At 44.4% G+C, this 21,304-nt stretch overlaps 1 protein-coding gene across 4 annotated transcripts; it reads left to right on the plus strand.

Moving 5' to 3' along the window:
• On the plus strand, positions 1 to 16,933 carry si:ch211-137a8.2 (uncharacterized protein LOC777613 homolog). Of its 4 annotated transcripts, XM_064984360.1 has the most exons (13): positions 1 to 85; positions 176 to 257; positions 9,446 to 9,756; positions 10,006 to 10,156; positions 10,298 to 10,480; positions 10,605 to 10,742; positions 10,982 to 11,176; positions 11,463 to 11,682; positions 11,869 to 11,969; positions 12,601 to 12,867; positions 14,366 to 14,518; positions 14,727 to 14,785; positions 15,242 to 16,933. In XM_064984360.1, the coding sequence occupies exons 3-13, from the start codon at positions 9,479 to 9,481 to the stop codon at positions 15,465 to 15,467; spliced, it is 1,971 nt and encodes a 656-aa protein (XP_064840432.1). In that variant the 5' UTR covers positions 1 to 85; positions 176 to 257; positions 9,446 to 9,478; the 3' UTR covers positions 15,468 to 16,933. The 4 variants fall into 4 exon arrangements, with proteins under 4 accessions (XP_064840432.1, XP_064840433.1, XP_064840434.1 ...); XM_064984361.1 differs by lacking the exon at positions 176 to 257 and having other exon boundaries at positions 11 to 85; XM_064984359.1 differs by having other exon boundaries at positions 28 to 257.
• The last annotated feature ends 4,371 nt before the right edge of the window (positions 16,934 to 21,304 follow it).

Below are 21,304 nucleotides of genomic sequence, written 5' to 3' on the forward strand. Positions count from 1 at the left end.
CTACCTGTGACAGGTCAAGTTACCTGCTACATTCATAACGCCGGCGTGCTCATTCGATAGTGGTTACATCTACAAGAGAAAGCAGGTAAACTTCACAAATGACATCCTATGGTTGTTTCTTTAAGCGTGCACAAACGTCCCTCCGCATTTTCAAATAGGTGTTTGTCATATTTAGGCGTCAAGCGAAATGGGGCTTCCAAGTGTCAAGACCTCCCAGCTGTATGAATTTTACCTGTGAATCCAGACGAAGTAGAATCGTAAGTTGCCCGTTTGTTTCACTGTCTCGATGCTATTGGTGATTTTTTTTTTTGACGTAAGCATAGTTTAAACGTTCTTGTAGGTCTATTAAAATTTAAAATTATAACGTTATTATATATATTATAATGTTATTTCATTCACGTTTTGTTTGGCGAGAGACAAAGTGGGTAATTAACAACATTCGAGTTTCGTCAATGTTATTACAAATTCCAAGAGCAGGCAGGAATGGTGTTTATCTCAGGTAGTACTAACATGTAGGCCTAAAGTGTCATTTCCACTTAAATTGTTTTCACAAGGAACCGGTTAATGTCTGGCTGCTGTACTATGAAACTACAGTATGCATGACTCATTTTTACAAGTGAATTCCCTGTCATGCCTTGAGGTTATTACTTTTTTGAGGATGTGGCATCAATAGCCTTACTGCTGGACCTACAACTCTTAGTGGAACCAAATACTCCTCACTCCTCTAATTTTCACTGAAAATTGTGCTCTTTTTCACAAGGTCTATCACTCCAGTGTTTAGTTGCTAAATTGTAATTATTTTGCCTCTATAGTCTAGTTATTGCCTTACCTCCCTAATCTTACCTAATTTCCTTACACTGTATGTTTTTTTTTCTTCTATTGTTATTGACTGTACGTTTGTTTATTCCATGTGTAACTCTGTTGTTTGTGTCGCACTGCTTAGCTTTATCTTGGCCAGGTTGCAGTTGAAAATGAGAACTTGTTCTCAACTGGCCTACCTGGTTAAATAAAGGTGAAAGAAAAAGTAAAAAAGTACTCCGAGAGTACTTTTACACAACAAATTGTACGTCGCTTGTGGGCCGATGTCTTAACCTTGTAATGCCAGTGAATAAAGCAAGTTTGTATAGGCCTAATGGGAATGACCGTGTATCTTCACAGCCCTTAGACAGTCCTTTTTTCATTAGTGACCAGCAATTAGATAAAAATGAGTCTGCTCCTTTGAGCAGTGCTTGACCTGAAGAAATTGGTGTCGGCTAATTAACTACTGAATCAGTCAGCAACATCCCTCAGACAAGTGCCAGGCCCTGGACCAGAAAGCTGACAACTGTGCTGTCTGTGAAATGGTGAAACCCAACTCATGATTTTGTGAGCAGATGTCTATCAGGATATCTTAGATAGCTATTTAATTTACTATCCCTGACCTAGAGATCAAGGGTGTAAGGACATTAATCAGAAGGAGAATTGCAGGCCTTTCTCATTTCGGTATTGATATGATACCCTCTCATCATTGTTGGTTACAGATCTCTTAATCGTGGTCACAAAATGTCCCCTCTTCAGGGGCTCAGCTCCTCAAGAATAGCATCTGGCAGTAGTGTCTCTCCAAGTTCCCTATGTGGAGCTGAGAGGGAAAATAAACAGATAAAAGATTTCTGAACTGGATTCAGGGTCGGTTTCATTTACCTGCTGCTCTCCTATAACCAAAACTGTATTGTTTAACAGGGACTCTAAAGTGTTGTGATTTATTTTGGTTTCCGTCCAGACATCCATTTTGATTAAGTCTCTAGCTGTCCGTCTATGCCACTCTTGCAGACGTCCATCGCAGGCCTCTAAATTGTTTCCAGAAAGTTACAGGGTTTTTTTTGGCTTTCATTCCAGTCAATTTCCGTTGCATTCATTAGCTTGCTCTTTTAGTTATTTAGCCAAACACATTTAATTCTGTTCATTTCCCCTGAAGTCTAATAAATGAATTGTAGGACACAAGGAACATTGCGAACCACTGAGTCTAATTGAGTGCTCTAGCCCTCTAAGAATTGAGTTACATTCCCTTATCCTATACGGCATTGTGTGTGGTTGCATGATGGTCACCCTAATGAGAGGTGCGGTCAATAACATTGTACTCTTCAGTCCTGGGCTCTTGTGTGACTGGGGTTATTCCCTCTCTCTCCTCTTAGCGATAGTATAGCTATGATATCCAGAGCACCAGTTTCGCATGCCTGATCAAGCACAACATTAGATACAGCCCTCATTAAAAGAGATTTTATCTGACACCAAACATAATCTGTGTAACCTAAAGTGTACTTGACCACACATTCTCTTCCTGTTCCCGGCCAGGCCTCTTGTTCCATTGTGTTCACGTAATTTCTCTGTTTTCTGTCTTTGTCTTGTACTCATCACATACTTTAGGCATTTTTATACAGAGACTTGAAATCTAAAGACTGAGGTATTGCTGTTGGAAACATGGGGTCGGGTTTCGCCAACGTAGCATTGCTTCCAAACGCACCTTTTTAGTAAATATTAGTAGGGAAGGCTCAGTAATTCTAGCAGCCTATGAAATATGAGAGCTTTTGTAGTCTATTTGATGTTTAACCACTTTTATTAGAGTGCAGCAGTTACAAACTAATATTTGTCTTTCAGTCACTGAGGGCTGAATACTACAGTACACAACTCACTCACTCTATCACCCTTTCTCCTATCTGTCCCTCTGTCTTTCAATCGCTGTTTCTCTACTTTCTCTCTTATTCTGCTTCGCCCTCCATTTTGTCTCTGCCATTTTCTTTCTCGTTCTCACTCAATTAATGCAGAGACTTGGAGGGTGAAAAAGTTTCCATTGAGGGTCACCAGATCTCTCCTCTGGACCTGCTCCTTTCCTCTCCCGCAACTGACTGTGTTAAGTGTTCCGATCTTGGATCAGTTTCGGGGGTGACTAATGTTGGGTTCCTCTTCCTGGTTGCCTCTGTGTAGATGGAGGGATAGATCAGGTGTCCCAGGCCTGTCTTCCACACTCCATCCGGACAGCAGAAAGGCACATTTGTTCACTTTGAGTCTTTTGTGCTACCGAGACAATGGCCGCAGTCTCTGGGCCATTGGGGTGAGGGGAGCGAGTTTGAGGGGGATGGGTTGGGAGCAGTTGACGACGTGAAACTGCGCTCCATTTTCTCTGCTACTCACTGGCTGTCCCACCGGATGTCCCCCACGGCTGCTCCTCCTCACTCTGCCCGCGGTATGGCACAGAAGGGAGTGGTCGGACATGCTGCAAAAGAGACGGGCACTGCAAACGTGGCGATAGGCATGCTAACTGTTGGGATGAGAACAGATCAAGGTGTTTTGTTAAGATGTCATTATTTCAGCTATGGTGACATGCACAGTTGTCACTTTTCACAAATAGTATGTTATGTTTCCAATGGCTCTGTACTTGTTATTTGATTAATTTTGCCTGCTGTGCCTAGTTCTTTCGACTGAACTGTATTCGCCCTCCGAGTGTTGTTGAAGTACTGAACTAGTTGGCATGGACTAAAGTGCTGAAGTCAAAGTTAAGTTTTGTTGAGCAAGACTAACTACGTGGTCACTGGTGGTGCTGTAGAGCCCATCTAATAGTATCCAGGCAGATAAATGTGATTCATGCAGCGGTGTGGTGCCTCGGTCTGTTCAGCCCTGAGCCTCTTCTCCGGGCATAGGACCTGCATACCAATAGCTGTTTTTTGTTTGTTGTTTTTTTTCACCATCAGAAGAGTAGAGGAGCTGCCTTCACACACCCGGACAAAGAACGACCTGTCCCAGCTGCTTATAAACTTTGTCCACCACAAATCAGACAGCTGAAGGGATGCAATTGCCAATTAATTATTGTCCCTGAACACTGTCCCACTAAGAACATGTAGCCAGCAGTACGTGACCTGGAGGTTGAGTCAATGTTTAGGCAAATGACAGTTGATACTTTCTGTCAAAGACTGAATAGCAGACTGACTCTGCGGGTTAACCTCTTTTCCGTGGTAGTGTTCCTGCTTCAGGATGCTACCGGTGTCAGCTGAGGAGGCATACATCAAGGAAATGTCAGCGGCCAGTCATGCTTTAATGGCTGTGTTGACGCTGTCATTATTTTTCATTTGTCTCTAGCGCAGCAGGGCTCGTCTGGGCAATCGTTGGCTGATGACGTCAGCAGCTCACCTTTTGTCTGAGCCAGAGAGGCATAGTTTTTTTTTCTTCCATAGCAGACAGCAGTTTCACTATTTGGGTTCATTCAGCTCTCACTTATTCAAATGCGGGTATTGTTATGGAAAACTACCAATATGCACCTGCTTTGCCCCCCTCCACCCCTACCCTGACAGTAATATGACTCATGCACATTGTGGGCGTAAGCTGACATTAGTTTACTTGTCATATCCCTATTAATTTATTCATGGGCAGGTAGTTACTCTAATCTGTGCAGAAATGGTGACTTCCAGTGTCTTGGGACTGTACTATATTCACAGATGGCCTTTGCCATACTGTAAAGAAGAAGGTTTTAACAGAGTAAATGTAATGTCATTGAGAAGTAGCCTATTGAGACTGTATCATCACCTGCAGACAGAGAAGCCCCCTGCCCTTTGTGCTGTCTAGAGGGGGACAAAAACCTAACATGACACTACTTTTTTTTTATGGAGGGCGTATATGATACAGGCATGTATGTGTAGAAACCTGAGCTTCTGGCCCGAGTCCCCATGGAATTACATGTTACTCAACTACTGGCTGTCAGCTTCCATCATATACTGCAACCCTAACCCCCTCACACACACAAATACACTACTCAACACTGGAGAATTGATTAACCTCTCACCATAGACCTGGAGCCTCGTTACCGCCCAGCCCTCTCTCCCTCCCAGCCTGCAGAAATTACGAGTGCCCTTCAGAAGCTGTGACATCTGCGTGTTCCATTATACTCCAGAATGGACTGAGCTCCTCTAACAGGTACGAAAGTAATAAAACTGCTTTCAACTCCCATCGCCTCAAGGCCCAATCCAGTGACTCCTTGCCCTCTTTCAATGGAGCAGTCAGCCACACACGCGTATGAATGTTCAGATGCGACTGACTGACGCTGCTCTCTCGAGTAAAAAGAAAAGGACGTTTCATGGTGTTCATATTTAACCACTGGCTGGCAGCCATTTTGAGAGCCCTGCATTCTCTTCTATTTTAATATGAAGAGAAATCTGTCTGATTGGTAGTGTTATTCCCAGTCTCACTCTGTATGATTAGTCTAAGGGCAGAGGTCAACCTCAGGCCGGTCGTTGCGGCAGCACTCTGCTGTGCCGGATTATCAAGTGTGACATTAGTCCGGAGAGGGCCGTTGACTTGCCGACGATAACAATAAGCCCCTGGTACCAGAGTAGCCAACCTTCCATGGCGTATTCATCAGGTAAGGGACCGGGGGAAATCTATTTGGCATTTTTTTTATATACCAGGGAAACAGTGGTGCCCACTTAACTCTTCCGGACACAAGTTTGAAGAAGTGGTTTATCGGCCTCCAAGGCTAATGGAATTCTTAAAGAGCCTACAGGCTACTTCCACAATCTATTTAACTGCATTAAAAAAATGGCTGCCATGGAAAAGAACAGTCCTGTGGTAATTTGTTGTGAAGTGTTAAGTCTCCAGGGCATCTCAATCAAGTTGTTTACGGGACATTTTGATTGACAACACTAGTAATGTGAGCAGATTGGGTTGGCATAACGCAGTGGTAACCATGTGAACCTTGTGTTCCCTGTTTCATGTCACCGTAAGATAAGCAATATTTACTTTTTGGTCATATAATCATCCCCTTCCATTTTTATTGATGTTGTCCATAACTGAATCACACATGATAGTAGTTCAGACTCCACCGACAGCCTGGTCTCACATCTGCACTACATAAAGTTTTTCCTGGCAGTCTCTGTGACCTATGGACTTCAGTTTAGTCATTAGTTGTAGGCATGTCACTGTCTGAGAGGTTGGCTCAAATGGAGAGTTTCTCACGTCTTTGTGCCACACAAAGGAACAAACTGAGAACCACGTAAGAGGTTTGCCAAGAGTTCAAACTTGATAGTGAAATCTCTGCACTGACTTAAGAACTTCTGCAATCCTGACTGTTCCTCAAGAGGATCTGAAGGGAATATTAAGTTTAGACAGTTGGGTCGATGGACTCTCACAAGTGGGATTGCAGATTGCCAGTGATGTGTGTTGGAAACATCCTCCACACTGTTCTACTTCCCCTGGAAGGAGCTGTCATTCCTTTCACATGGCAACATGCCTTCCGCCCTGAAGCATGGCAACATGGAAATTAGTTATGAATGACAGTGGGAAGACTGCATCAAAAAGTATCCTCCGTAGCTAATGAATGCAAAACATCAATTTTTAATCTGTGGTATTCAAATGCTGTTGTTTTTTTTCGCAGGGACCCCATATTTTTCTCCCAATAATTATTTGCGACCCCACCCAAAATTGAATGACAAATTTACATTTTTACATCAACAAATAACCATCAATTCATTACATCAAAATGAAAGAAACCAATAAATACAATTATCATTCTCAAACATTTTGTTGTCCCATACAATGATCTGTACTCGTAAGGTTTTGTTTTTGGTAACGCCACTGAAGTTCCCCCGTGATGCTACTAGGGGTCACGATCCCGACTTTGAATATCACTGCTCTAAATGGTATTTGGATAAACGTTTGGCAAAAAGACTATCTTTTCTGTTTTATAATTCGCGATCAAAGATCTGACAGCCTCAGAAACCTGTGCCCACTCTGAAACGTTATCTCACAGGCTGCTGCCCAATGTGCCATCAATCACTGAATAAAAGTGAGAAAGAAGGAAAGAAGCTATTATACTTTACTATACTGTAAGATGACAGACAAGACCAGGATTGAACAGACCGGCCTGCATGAATCTAATCAAATGTTATTGGTCACATGTAGATGTTATTGCGTGTGTAGTGAAATGCTTGTGCTTCTAGTTCCGACAGTGCAGCAATATCTAACATGTAATCTAAAAATTACACAACTACCTAATAAACACACATCTAAGTAAAGGATAGGCAAGATTATCTAAAATGCAGTGTATATACATATGAAATGAGTAATGCAAGATATGTAAACATTATTAAAATGACTAGTGATCCATTTATAAAAGTGGCCAATGATTTCAAGTCTATGTTGGCAGCAGCCTCTGTGTTAGTGATGGGTGTTTAAGTCTGATGGCCTTGAGATAGAAGCTGTTTGTCAGGCTCTCGGTCCCAGCTTTGATGCATCTGTACTGACCTCAACTTCTGGATGATAGCAGGGAGAACAGGCAGTGGCTCGGGTGGTTGTTGTCTTTGATCTTTTTGGCCTATCTGTGACATCGGGTGTTGTAGGTGTCCTGGAGGGCAGGTAGTTTGCCCCCTGTGATGCGTTGTGTAGACCGCACCACCCTCTGAACAGCCTTGCGGTTGTGGGCGGTGCAGTTGCTGTACCAGGTGGTGATGCAGCCCGACAGGATGCTCTCAATTGTGCATCTGTAAAAGTTTTAGGTGACAAGCAACATTTCTTCAGCCTCCTGAGGTTGAAGAGGCGCTGTTGCGCCTTTCTTCACCACACTGTCTGTGGGTGGGCCATTTCAGTTTGTCCGGGATATGTACGCCGAGGAACTTGACTCTCCACTGCTGTCCTGTCGATGTGGATATGTGGGTGCCTCCTCTGCTGTTTCATGAGGTCCACGATCATCTCCAATGTTTTGTTGCAATTGAGAGGTTGGTTTGCAGACAGTATACTCAGTGCCCTCACCACCTCCCTGTAGGCTCTCGTTGTTGGTAATCAGGCCTACAACTGTTGTCGTCTGCAAACTTGATGTTGGAGGCGTGTATGGCCACGCTGTCATGGGTGAACAGGGAGTACAGGAACGGGCTGAGCAAGCACCCTTGTGAGGCCCCAGTGTTAAGCATCAGTGAAGTGTATGTGTTTCCTACATTGACCACTTGGGGGCGGCCTGTCAGGAAGTCCAAGACCAAATTGCACAGGGCAGGGTTGCGACCCAGGGCCTCTAGCTTAATGATGAGCTTGGAGGTTTCTATGGTGTTAAATTCTGAGCTATAGTCAATGAACAGCATTCTTACATTGGCATTCCTCTTGTCCAGATGGGGTGTGCAGTGCGATGGCGATTGCATCGTCTGGATCTATTGGGGCGGTAAGCAAATTGAAGCGGGTCTCGGGTGTCAGGTAAGGTAGAGGTGGTATGATCCTTAACTAGACTCAGCACTTCATGAAGACAGAAGTGCATGATACGGGGCGATAGTCCTTTAGTTCACTTGCCTTTTTGAGTTGCGGAACAGTGGCGGCCATATTGAAGCATGTCCGTCAGCACACCAGCCAGCTGGTCTGCGCCGGCAGACTCTTAAATGTCTTACTCACGTCGGCCACAGAGGAGAGACCAGAGTCCTTGGTAGCGGGCCGTGTCGGTGGCACTGTATTATCCTCAAAGCTGGCAAAGAAGGCGTTTAGTTTTTCTGTAAGCAAGACGTCGGTGTCCGTGACGTGAATGGTTTTCTTTTTGTAGTCCGTGATTGTTTGTAAACCCTGCCACATACGTCTCGTGTTTGAGTCGTTGAATTGCGACTCCACTTGTTTGATTGCCTTGCGGAGAGAATAACTACACTGTTTGTATTCTGCCATAATCCCAGTCACATTTCCATGGTTAAATGCCGTGGCTCGCGCTTTCAGTTTTGCGTGAATGCCGCCATCCATCCACGGTTTCTGGGTAGGTTTTAATAGTCAGTGGGTACAACATCTCCTATGCACTGACCAGACAAGTGCATGTTTCAGACTGGTTTAATTACACACCCTCCGCTTTTGTTGTATGATTTTCTAGAGGCAGGCAGAAATGGTTAATGTCAACATCGACGGGACTGAAAGACTACTCTTTACTGTTTTAATTTCCTATCCAACAGTCTGTAATGTGAAAACGTCCTCTGTTTTCAGCTCCTAACCCCTTTTTAGAATGGTCTGAAGTGTGGGACTGCTGAGTCATAATTCATAAGAGGGATTGCTACGACAAAACGATTAGATGGCCCAGAAAATTACCTCTTGACCATTCGGGTAGTTGCCACACTTTGGGAGAGGCATTCAGCTACGCACCATCTACGCTGTCTCTCTCAATTCCTGGGCAGTCATTCAGAACTCTGTTTGTAATTACTTCTATGAATAACCCGGATGAGTTAACTCAGGTGCTCACCCAACACAGTGCTCCAAGACGTCCAACCCTTGATTTATAGTTTTGTCAAAGATCGCACCTTTTTACGGAGTGCATTGTAAGCATGTAGGTTCCATCTGATAACATACTATAGACATTGTTACACGTTCGTGTGAAAAATGCTTTCAAATGAATTGCATTGGGTATATGCGTTGTGATTGTTCCCTCATTTCGGAGTGTTGTAATGCAGCGACACTTTCCCACCCCAAACAGGTGGAGCTGCCCAGGTGACAGGTGGAGCCCAAGATGCCTGTGGAGGTGCAACTCCCAGCCGGTAGTCATGGACACCATTGTCCCTGCAGCATTGGAAGTGACATAATGTCTGAGGAGGATGAACGTCGAGTCGCTACCCAGTCTGTGAACAGCCCCTTGGGATTGGACCTGATCCTAGAGCACACTGAGCCCCTACTTTCTGAGTCCCACTTCCTTCCTCTTCTAGATATCAGTGAGGAGCCCCAAGACTGTCTGCCACTGGGAAGCTGCTTGATCCAAGATGGAAGCCTGTCTCTGGATGGATGTATCCAGTAAGTGTGTATCAGAAAAGTCCCCTTAACTCCTCAACACATTTGTTTTCTCTTCCCCTATGGGGTTTTCTCATGTGTATTTGCTGATTTGAAGGATTAAGACCTAATTAACGTGGACAGTTAATTAATGGATAGTAGATTATATTGATCAACGGGGCGATTCTGCAGTCTCTCCTAGCAGTGAACCATACTACCCATACAATGTGTTTTTCTGTTTACCAGTCTGGCCTTTGTTTTTATCTCACAAAGGCTGGAAAGAAAATGGGTGCTATGGCATGAGTTCATGAAGGAGTGCTCCTCTCTCGGCGACTGGCTCCAATTGGCTGAGAAGTCTGCCAACTCCCCGAGATCTGCCAATGTACTCTTTGTCACTGCCAAGGAGGAGCTCAAGAAATTTGAGGTAAAAGAGACCAGATCAGGCTGTCTAATGGCCGTCTAAAGCCCCATGTTGGTGGTGTTATTACAGCACTGTTTTGTTCACCTGTACAATAGTATATAAGTCTCTATCTAAACCCCCAGTTGTTGTGCTCTCCCCTCCCAGAGCCTGAGGACACAGGCTGGGGCTCGGTTAGTGCAGCTGGACAGTCTGACCCTTAGGAACAGGACCCTGACCAGGCTCTTTGATGGGGCCATGCGGTCACGCCTGCTGGGCATGGCCAAGGACTGTGGTCAGCGCTGGGACCGCCTACACGGAACCGTTGAGAGTGTCTGCCGCAGACTCAAGGTAGAAGGCACAAGATGTCTAAGGCAGTGTATATAGGGGACATTTATTTTTTTGCGCTACATCCAATTCCCCCCCGCTTCACATGCTCTCTTTCCTACCCTGTCTTCTCCTGCACCTCCCCCAGCACCGTGTGTCCCAGCGGGAGGAGTTTGAGGGCCAGAGGGAGGAGATGGCTGTGTGGCTTGCTGACATGGACCTTAGGCTGACCGAGGTGGAACACTTCTCTGGAAGAGACACCTGTGACAAGATGCGGGAGCTGCAGGTAAAGGACATGGCCTGGGACTGTACTGGACAGGACTGACCAGCTAAGTAATCTGACCACGTAATCAGTGGTCCTCACTTGTGCCTAACATAATTTTGCGTCTGCTTTACCTGGTAATTTATCTGTAATTCCCATTAACTGTCCCTGACTTGCAGCTACCAGATGCCAGTACCAGGCCTTTCCCCTGGTAAATGTCTCCTCTCTGATTTGTGTGTGTGTGTGTGTATGTATGGCCTCAGACCTTCCAGGAGGCAGTGGGGGAGAATGCGGGTCGTCTGAACTGTCTCCTGGAGCGGGGTGAGGCGCTAATCCAGAGGAGCGAGCCAGAGGACGCCCAAGACATTGAGGCGGGGCTGCAGGAGCTGCTGCTCTACTGTGCCCAAGTATTTGAGGGAGTGGGCCGTCTGCACACACGCCTGCTCAGCATGAGACTGGTATGGTCTGCTTAACCTGTATCTTTAACTGCACATGCCACTCTAAGAACCTGCTCTTCTAAGCTTCTGTCCTCTGTTCTGAAAGGCATATATGGTTTACAGGAAGCTAGTGAAGAAAAGCGAGGTGGTTTTTGGGTTGTGAAATGTCAATTTCTCTCTTGGCTCTGATCAGCTGTTGCAGGCCAAACACCGAGAACAACTCTACCATTAGTGTGTTTTTATAGCATCCTTATCGTTATTACCTTCCGCTGATACCTCCTCCTTTGCTCCCTCCTCCCTATGTCAGGTGTATGAGGATGACTGGGTACTGACTCAAGCCTCTGACTCCGGCTGTCCATCTGAGATCCTGTTGGAGCAGGATGGTGTGTTTGAGAAGAGCAGAGCCCCAGACCAGCGTAACCCCCCCAACCTGGACCACATGGTGCTGGAGTGGGACCCCTCCGTCGACATCGGGGGCCCCGTCTCCCAATACGACGTTGACTTGTCATATTTCAGCGCCCACACAGGTAGGCAATGAAACAATTTACAATGGATTAAAAGTTAATGACGCTTCTAGAATAATCCACGTGTTCTATCCTCAAACATTGGGATACCATTAGAACATTTTTAAATGATTGACGCTGTCATTGTTTTCGATGTGCGTCGGTGAGGCTTGGCACCAGATTTGAGGTGTGCTTGTGTCGTTCAAACAGATCGAGAGAAGCCATTGGCCAGAGATGGTGTGAAGAGGCGGAGTTACCTCAGCTCCATAGGCTCTCAGTCTGATCTAAATAACAGCGCAGCAGAGGACTTGGTGAGTAGCTCCTCCTACTGATCTGTATTCTGGCGCTACGCTCGGCCACTGTTCCCTTAGGCTCAGAGGCAGGTCAACATGTTTTTGCAATATTATCAGGAATGTAAACTTATGTTCAACCGGCAAAGGAATTTGGTGTATACTGAAGTATGTGCAGCCGCCTGTCAGGGTGAAACAAATGATCCATTGAAATTATGATGAGGCACAATGTTGTTGTTCAATTTGATTAACAAGGAGTTATTGTGTGTGTGTGCGAGAGGTGGAAAATGTGTGTGCTTTCGCTCTAACACACAATCTTAGTGCTCTGTTTCTAGTTAACCCTAAAGCCAATACTTCCATTATCATCGGTGTCAGTAGGGAGAAGTTTTGTTTTGCTGGTGAGACTAATATAATGCTGATTGCGTTGCACTGCTGTTGAACTCAAACCAAAACCCATTGGAATTAATAGTGGAAGATACATTAGTGTAGGACTGATTTTTTTTTTTTTTTAGCATCTGATTAAGCCAGCAATATAAAGACATCAAAGCCTCTGAGGATTTTGCATATTAAAGCAGAAAACCTCAATGAAATGTGTTAGTTCATTCCAGGTAAAATTACACAATCTATCCTCACTTGTGGCTGGTGTTTCCAGAGTCTGGAGAGGAGGTTTGAGTATGCAGGTCCAGAGGTGTTCTCGCCTCCCACAACCCAGTGTGTCAGAGATGACAGACCTCTACTCTCTGGCCGCTGGACGACCTCTACGCCCGACGGACCCTCCCCGGAGCCTGTGACCTTCGACCCTGCTCGCATCAGCGCTTGGCTGGGACAGACGCATGGCCACACCGTCCCATCTAGGGTCCTTTCAGTCCAACAGCACAGAGCCTACTCCAAGGCTGTCCAGACCGACAGTACTGGGAAGGTATGCCTTAAACCCAGTAAAACTCCTCTGCCTTTTTAAGACTGATCTAGTGTCCCCTCTGACCCATATCTCCTCCAAATTAGAATTCATTGTCGTCTCAGTTAATTGGTGGAAATAATGACTTAGACACAAACCCTCTGATCCTTTGAGGACATTGACTTTGCCCATACCCAAAAAATTATAGCCTCTGCAGTCAAACGAGTAAAGTTGGAGGATGAGCTGCTAGCAACAGTAGCCTTCATTGAGCGGCGTACTGCATCACATGAGAATCTTCACGTGTGTGTGTGTGTGTGTGTAGCTTTCTGGAACGGCTGAGAAGATGTGCCTTGGAGCCTCCAAGACTCCTGACCTTCCACACTGATTAGATTCTGCTTATGTTCCTCTTTACTAGCATTGGTCCATAGAGGGGCATGTATAGTGAGACATACACACAAAGGTGTTTGGTTCTATGCAGACCTGCTTTGTGGAAAAGGCTCACTTAAAAATATTTTTTTTTTATTTATTTATTTTTTTAATATTTTTTTTTACCTTTTATTTAACCAGGCAAGTCAGTAAGAACAAATTCTTATTTTCAATGATGGCCTGGGAACAGTGGGTTAACTGCCTGTTCAGGGGCAGAATGACAGATTTGTACCTTGTCAGCTCGGGTTTGAACTCGCAACATTCCGGTTACTAGTCCAACGCTCTAACCACTAGGCTACCCTGATCTAGGAATCGACTTTCCTTTTCAATATTTGCAAAAATGCATGGAGAATTCAGTGGCATCACGAACAAAGTGAATATCAATAGACTCATCCCCAGTTTTGTGTCATTGCATGCAGCTTTAATTTCATTGCCCACTATTTTGGAAGTGTCACCGCCTACAAAGAGTATCTTATACCTCGTCTCACTCGTAAACAAAAATAATAAATAAATATATCGGTGTAGCAGAAGCCACGTTTTAAGTGTCACCAGAACAGAAACAGCCCAGGAACATTTCCCTTCTGTTTTTTTTTGTGGAGGATACTTTCTAATTAAGCTGTCTGAAGCCCAGCCTGACTAAAGCATTCTGTTTGCCAGAGGGGGACACGTCCATAAGAAAGTGAATCGCTGTGCTGATTGAAAGCCTGATTTCACTGCAAATCCTCAAACCTTGCAGAGGAAACTTTTCCAATTCAAAGGGGTTCTTGTAATTTCTTTGCGCTCGTGGCTTAATTGGCAGCTTTACAGGGACGGCGGAACGCTCTAGCGTTAACTGGATTTTTTTTTATGTCTGTTGTAATTGCAGACGAGCGAATAAAGACACACCATAGGCCACGAGCGGTCGTCAGAACCCAGTGAGTGGATAGAGGCGCTGGTGGTTTGGTCCCATGAGAGAGAGAGGGGGGGGGGGGTGCACGGGAACTTCATTGGACCACATCTCGACGTCTCTTTTCATTTATAATTGGCCTTGGTGCATAGAAACACTGCTTGTAGAATGAGTCTAGCCTGTGCCGTAACCCAAACTGCTCTGTGTCAGTGTGCTTGTTGCTCTGAGGGAAGCCACAGTCTTGGGGGCATAGCTGTTCAGACACACGCCCAGGAGCTGTGCTTGGCCGCCTGCAACTCACAGTCATGTGACCTCCAGCTCCAGTCTGATACGATGACTTGTAGACTTCAATCAAACCCACAGGTAACAGTAACACATTATTTATGAAGATGGCAGGTTGTATGCATGCAGATCACACTAAAAGTAAAAACCTTTGCCAGCTGCCTTGTAAAATGTTGTATAGGCCTACAGAGCAGAGGCCAAAATGAATGCATCCCCTGTCGGGGGGTGTGTGTGTGTGTGTGTGTGCGCACACAGTCCCTCTCTGTTGATTCCCCTGTTTATCTGCCAGTCTCCAGAGGAAGAGCTGCACTGCAATGCCTCATGGGAGGTGGTCCATAGTGAGCAACTGTGAGTAAAGTCGTATTCACGTGTAGACTTTGGCTGCCTTTAAACAGGAGGATCAATTCTGATCTTTTGACCAATCAGCTCTTTTGCCAATAATTGTGCAAAAGATCAGCATTGGTCTTCCTGTGTAAATGTAGCCTATATGTTTTAATATTCAATGCTTTGGTTCAACTTATATTACTGTACTATCATAGTTTTTACTTATTATATGTAGATACACTCAAATAGGCTTAACTTTCATAACTACAACACTGCAAGTACCCGTCGTGACATTTGATATTCCACTCAATACCAATTTAGAAGATGATAGCAAATCTCACTCCTCCTCCATGTGATTTATAGACATTAAAAACAGCACACACTCCCAGTCCCCAAGGTCAATAACAACCCCTGACTTCAACGATGCTGAGACTTTGTAATTCTATCATGCTCCTTCTATCCATTTCCCTCCTCCTCTAGGCCAAATGAGTGCCCTGACAGACAAACCCAGTGCAGCTCGTGGCCCCTGGGGGCACTAAAGACTCTGAGGAGCCCAGTGTTCCTGGTCGTCCTGCTGGCTGTGTTCCTAGCCCTGCTGGTCTGGCCCACAACACTCTTCATGGACCCAGAGTGCCACCGCTCCAACTCCCTTGCCCGCACCTTCCAACTGGCCCTGAGCTACGTCAATGGGCCCCCGCCAACCTGAGGGACAAAAGTGTCCCAGAAGGTGGTCACATTAAATCTGAGGGAGCCCTGAACACACCTTATTCAGGGGGGACAGTCCCAGAAAGCCTTTCCATTTCACAACCGTGAGTAAGGCATTAACAAGGAGGCCGTATGAGAAATTAAGAACTATTAGGCCCAATAAAAATGTGGCCTTGGTATTTATTATCTGAATCCCTCCACCAGCCTGCTGGCAGAAGTAGCTCATGACTTAATATGCCTCATTTTATAACGCTTTCTAATGGCATTCATAATTTCTTACTATGCCAGGGTAGCACTTTTGTTGATTGGTCTGTCATGATGGATTTGTAACTTATTTATGTGGTGATTATAATCTATATGGACGACTTAATGACAGCAAATACTTTGAGCAATTCTCTTTTGGGCATTTGAAATGATCTGTATATCAATATTTATTATGTCAAAGCTAGAGAGAGCTTTCGATTTATTCTGCACTCTATATTGCAAGAGTTTGGGACTATTGGTTCGATCTGCATTTTTGTCCAAATTGAGTTACTGTTCTGTTCAATGTTCTCTGCCCATATAATACTCAACACCCCAATCTTGTTAAATTCAAAAGAATATCAGACACACATTGCTGACACCTTTCAAACCATTGAGGGTTCGGAACTTTGAAGCCAATTATCTCAGAATAATCTTTTTGCAGGTAATCGTTAGTCCCAAGCTCTCCATTTCACATGGGATTTCCTCAAATGAATAATACTGAATGCCAGAGTTCGGATTTACTAGGGCGACTTGCAGAGAACCCATTTGTAGGTCAATGGGATAGGTGACCTGGTTAATACACTTAGGATAAATTGGCACTCCTTTTGTGCTGCCGCTGTGGGTGAGACCTTGTTTGCATGTGCGTGGGTCGTTAGTATATACTCAATGAATTTCTTTTACATCTGCTGCGACCCCAACGGGGTCCAGCTGGAAAACAGGCAAAAGCCAACTCATCTGAGGCCAGTGAAGACCGTGTAAGCCTCTAAACATACTGTATGTGTTATATAATTGTTTATGGTCAATGGCTATGTTTTTGACATAGTGGATGCAATCCTGGATCTCATCCGTATGTCACAAATGTAATGTCAGTCTTAAGAAGTGAATGGATCAAAACTCCATAATATTATGTGAGGTATATGCAGCTCATCTGAAAATGTTGGAATATGTCTGCCTTATGCTTGTAGGTGTGTGTTTGTTTGTGGGGGAGTGTTTGCACAGAGTTTTGATTCTTGTCCATCCAGTGTGTATCAGCGTGGAAATGTAGCGAAGTGTAACTAATCAGATTTCTTCAAATCAGATTCAGCTTCTTGCATTTTCATGGATCATTTTTAAACTTCCCCTTTAAACAGTAAAGGATTCCTGTTTTTGTATTTTTCTTTTTTTTTATATATGTGGAGTTCAAGATCTGTACATGCATCATGAAATTAAAGAACAGTGTGAACAGAGGAGTATAGATCTATTTTTCTTCTACTATGGAATGTGTGTGTGTGTGGAATGGTATGTCGTGTGATTCTGATTTTTGCCATAGTGCGACGGCCTGCAAGTATCTGGGCTAGTGGGTGAACTGAAAGGGGGTTTTGTGCTGGTGCATGCAAAAAATGCACCCAAGAATGTTATAAATTCTATTAGTACGCAAATGAGTGAATGTCGGAAGAATTTGCAGATGACCTGTCCATGGCTGGCCAGTGAAAGTGAATTCTGATGCATAGGGTCAGGGAATCAGGATTGTGTGGCTAAAGAGGAGCCATAGTCTTAACAGGGCCACTCAGTTCACCCATGCTAATGAGGCAAATTTGTGATGTTTTCAATCTATGCTTTTTGGTTGTTTTGTCCTGTTTTCCCAATGACTCATAGAGGGGGAGTCGATATAGAGAGCAAATTGCTGGTTTGTGTGTTTGGCACAACTGTTAACAATATAATTTAGGACCTGTGCACGCTAGATTGGACTCTGGACCGAGATATACTGCCGGGGATCTGGTGCCACCGGCCAGATGACTGTAAAAAAAACGGAACAAGTAAATGCTGCTATTATCCCTTGAAGGACAAGCATTGCGGGCCCAGTGGAGAAATGGGTGTCTGCTGAGTAAATGAGACTTGTCCCCCCGAGACATTCTGAGTAAACAGACCTTTCCAGCTGACTTCTAAGGCACTGACACTGATGTACCGTTTGCACAGCGAGTGTGTACTGTAAAAGCCAGTGTGAAGAATGTCTGCTTTATTCCCCTGGATTTGTCCCTGAATCCTTCTCTAACTGTACAGTACTGGCCAATGTTTTTAGGCCAATCTAGTAAAAGCTGAGATGAAAGGAACTTATTTTTTTTTCTCTGTGGATATGGTTCTCTGCAGCAAAGTGATTTGTTTTGCTATATTCCTGCTAAAGCTACAGCAGTATATTTCACAGCCTCCGAGCCTATAAAAGAAATGTGTGTGTATATATGTATATGTGATGTGTGTGTGTGTGTGTGTTAGCCTGACTCACGTTAGTTACCATCGCCAACTGAGAAGAACTGCTATGATCAGGCTAACTATTGAAGTTTGGACTCCAGAAGGAGCAACTGACCTTGCAGAAAGAAAGTGCATAGACAGACAGTACTACAAGTCTCTACGCTCAATAGAAGCCTTGCCTGAAGTGTTCCCACTATAAATCACAGGTTATACAGTATCTTACCTCAACTGAAGAGAAGCAAAAAATATATGTTCTTGTGAAGCTGCTCTTGTGAATAAGCTGGCCAAAATTCCAACAGAGCTCTAACAAGGAGGCATTGTTTGCGCTGTAAATAAGAAAAACAAGTTAATTGAATCACAACACAAACCAAACTGCACAAGCCATTGGGCTTCCTGAGTTGTAAATCCTTTACTTTACTCCATCTTTTGCCTTGAATTTTATGTCTGTTTAAATTGTCAGCTATAAAAGTATCAACTTTCTCATATCACATATTTAATATTTGCATATTTGTCAGAGTACGTCTACATGTAAAAAAAACAATATGGAGGGGAGGGAGTGTTGTCATGCTGGCTCACTTGGCTAGTTGTCAGGATATTTAGTGAGAGGAACTCCTTCATCCTGCTTTCTGCACTACACACAATGTTGGAAAAAAAGTACTCAATTGTCATACTTGAGTAAAAGTAGAGATGCCTTAATAGAAAATGACTCAAAAGTGAAAGTCATCCGGTAAAACTACTTGAGTAAGTCTAAAAGTGTGTGGTTTTATATATACTTAAGTATTAAAAGTACAAATTTTAAATTCCTTTAAGCAAACCAGATGGCACAATTTTATTTTTAATTTATGGATAGCCAGGGTCACACTGCAACACTCAGACAGACATAATTTACAAAGCATTTGTGTTTAGTGAGTCCGCCAGATCGGCGGCAGTATGGATGACCAGGGATTTTCTCTTGGTAAGTGTGCGAATTGGACCATTTTCTGTCCTGCAAAGAGGAGACAGGATGGCCGCTACCGCCTAGTGGTTAGAGCTTTGGGCTTGTAACCGTAAGGTTGCAAGTTCAAACCCCCGAGCTGACAAGGTACAAATCTGTCGTTCTGCCCCAGAACAGGCAGTTAACCCACTGTTCCTAGACCGTTATTGAAAATAAGAATTTGTTCTTAACTGACTTGGCTAGTTAAATAAAGGTAAAAAATAAATAAAATTGAACAAGTAGTTTTGGGTGTCAGGGAAAATGTATGGAGTAAAAAGTACATTTTCTTTTGGAATGTAGTGAAGTAAAAGTTGGCAAAAATATAAATAGGAAAGTATAGATACCCCCAAAAAATACTTTAAAGTATTTTTATTTAAGTACTTTACACTACTGGTTACAACTAAGCTAATGAAAATATCAAGTGTTGGAGGAATACACACATGTTGACCTCCTGAGATTTAGGGCACAGGGTTTACATGTTCCCCACCTGTGGAAAGAGGTTTTTCACATCCACTAGGTTTGGCAGAGGGATTGACTAACAAAATGGTGTTTCACAGTTGTGTAGCTCTGTTCCATAGGTATTCTGTGACAGGTCCCCAACCCTATGTCACAATGGCTAAATCCATAGTTGGTCCCCATCGTATCTCTGCCCTCAGCCTAGCACTGGTGGGGGGAGATAGCATGCAGCTAATCGACAGAATGGATCACCATTGGCCAGGGCCCCACATCACACCCCTCCCATCCAACCCTCAGCGGGAGGCTGGCACAACAACAGCCATGATTGAGATTGACAGGTTGTGCACACATAAAGAGATTATAGGGAAATCCCTGGGAAGGCATCACTTCAGGACAGGATTGTTGTAGTATTGGGTGGCTATGACAGCTGCAACGCCAAAGTCTCCCATGCATGAGCAGTGGTGTCAACGTGGCCTCCGCTGTGAGCGACACAACCAGTCGGCACATCTAGAAAGGTCAGCTTTCTGTGCTGTGTGTGTGGACCATTCCCTGGACATCCAGATGAAGTATCTAAATGCATTGTGAACACCGACGAGGGGAGACGTGCCCATAAGACACCTACAGGTGGTGATGGATGGATGTGTGAAGACACAGTCATGGCATCCTTTTTGGTGCGGATGAACTCTGAAGTGGCCATTGGTTGAGGTATGGGATGATAGTCTATGGTTTAACCCATAATCAGACAAACCAATGATTGGAAGGTTGATTGGGATGGTCTGACAACGCAGAGGAAGCAAACCACCTCCCTCATTTGGATAGATAACCAGAGGTGTGTTCCATATTTGCCTCATCAGTGAATCACAGTACATCAGCGGGTCCATCAGTCAACATTGTCAAACAGTCATGTACTCCATTGCTTCCTCCCTGCTCTCGATGAGCACTGAATTCAGATGATAAAAAAGAATAAAGCATTCCACATATCTTCCTCCAGGGCAGGAACTGCAACAAATAAGAGGTACCATGGCCCGTCACGATCTGTTTCAGAGGAGAGTGTGGCTCAAACCTAATTACACAGATTAATGTACCGTGGAAAGTGCCATTACCTAAATGGACCCAAAAAGAGAGTGGAGGACTGCGCACATCAAAACCCAAACATTTTCGGTCTAAATGCTAATGGATGCCTCAAATCGGCCAGATGAAAAAACATATCTTTGCACTGCCTTGCTCTCTCCTAAGATGGATACGATTTTGAGCACTCTTTCATTGCAGTGCCGAGGCTACTTCAGTTGACAATGACTGTTAGCCCAGATAAATTCACCCTTCCCTATCGCCTCCACTCTGTTGTAATTCGTCTGAATGGATGTCTTGTGAGAAATATTCGGAGGCCGACCGAGGCATGCATCAAAGCACAGGCATTGAAAAGTAACCCCCCCCCCTTCTTTTTAACCCTGACTCCTCCTTCATGGTCTTCCTATTGTTCGTTATTGTTTCTACAGTCCACATTGATTAAATGGAAGGCTTAATCCTTCTAACACCATACTTTTATAGATAGTGATGTCGGCCTATTGTAAATCTATTTGCAGTAAATGAAGGGGCTGCAGATGCAATTAGATTGGCTCGGAGGCGCTGGCAGCCAGTGTGTTTAAGGCTGGGTGTCAGAGCACGTGCTGGTCATCAGGCTGCAGAAACCGGCTTCTTAAAATAAGACCTTGTTGCCCTGGACAAGAGACCGGGAAATGGAGTTGACAGGAAGTGTGAGCCTGACATACATGCACACGCTGTCGCCTGGCATTAGTGAGGCTTCACTTAAATGTGTTCACACTGAAATCCCTCCGCTTGGGGGACATTTGTTTTTATGTTTCAGTCCCTGTAGGGATTCTGCTGTCTGCTGGCTGTGGGATGTCTGGGTCTGAGAGCAGACAGACATCCGATACAGAATG

Source organism: Oncorhynchus masou, chromosome 13 (assembly GCF_036934945.1).
Source record: "Oncorhynchus masou masou isolate Uvic2021 chromosome 13, UVic_Omas_1.1, whole genome shotgun sequence".
Classification (NCBI taxonomy): Eukaryota; Metazoa; Chordata; class Actinopteri; order Salmoniformes; family Salmonidae; genus Oncorhynchus; species Oncorhynchus masou.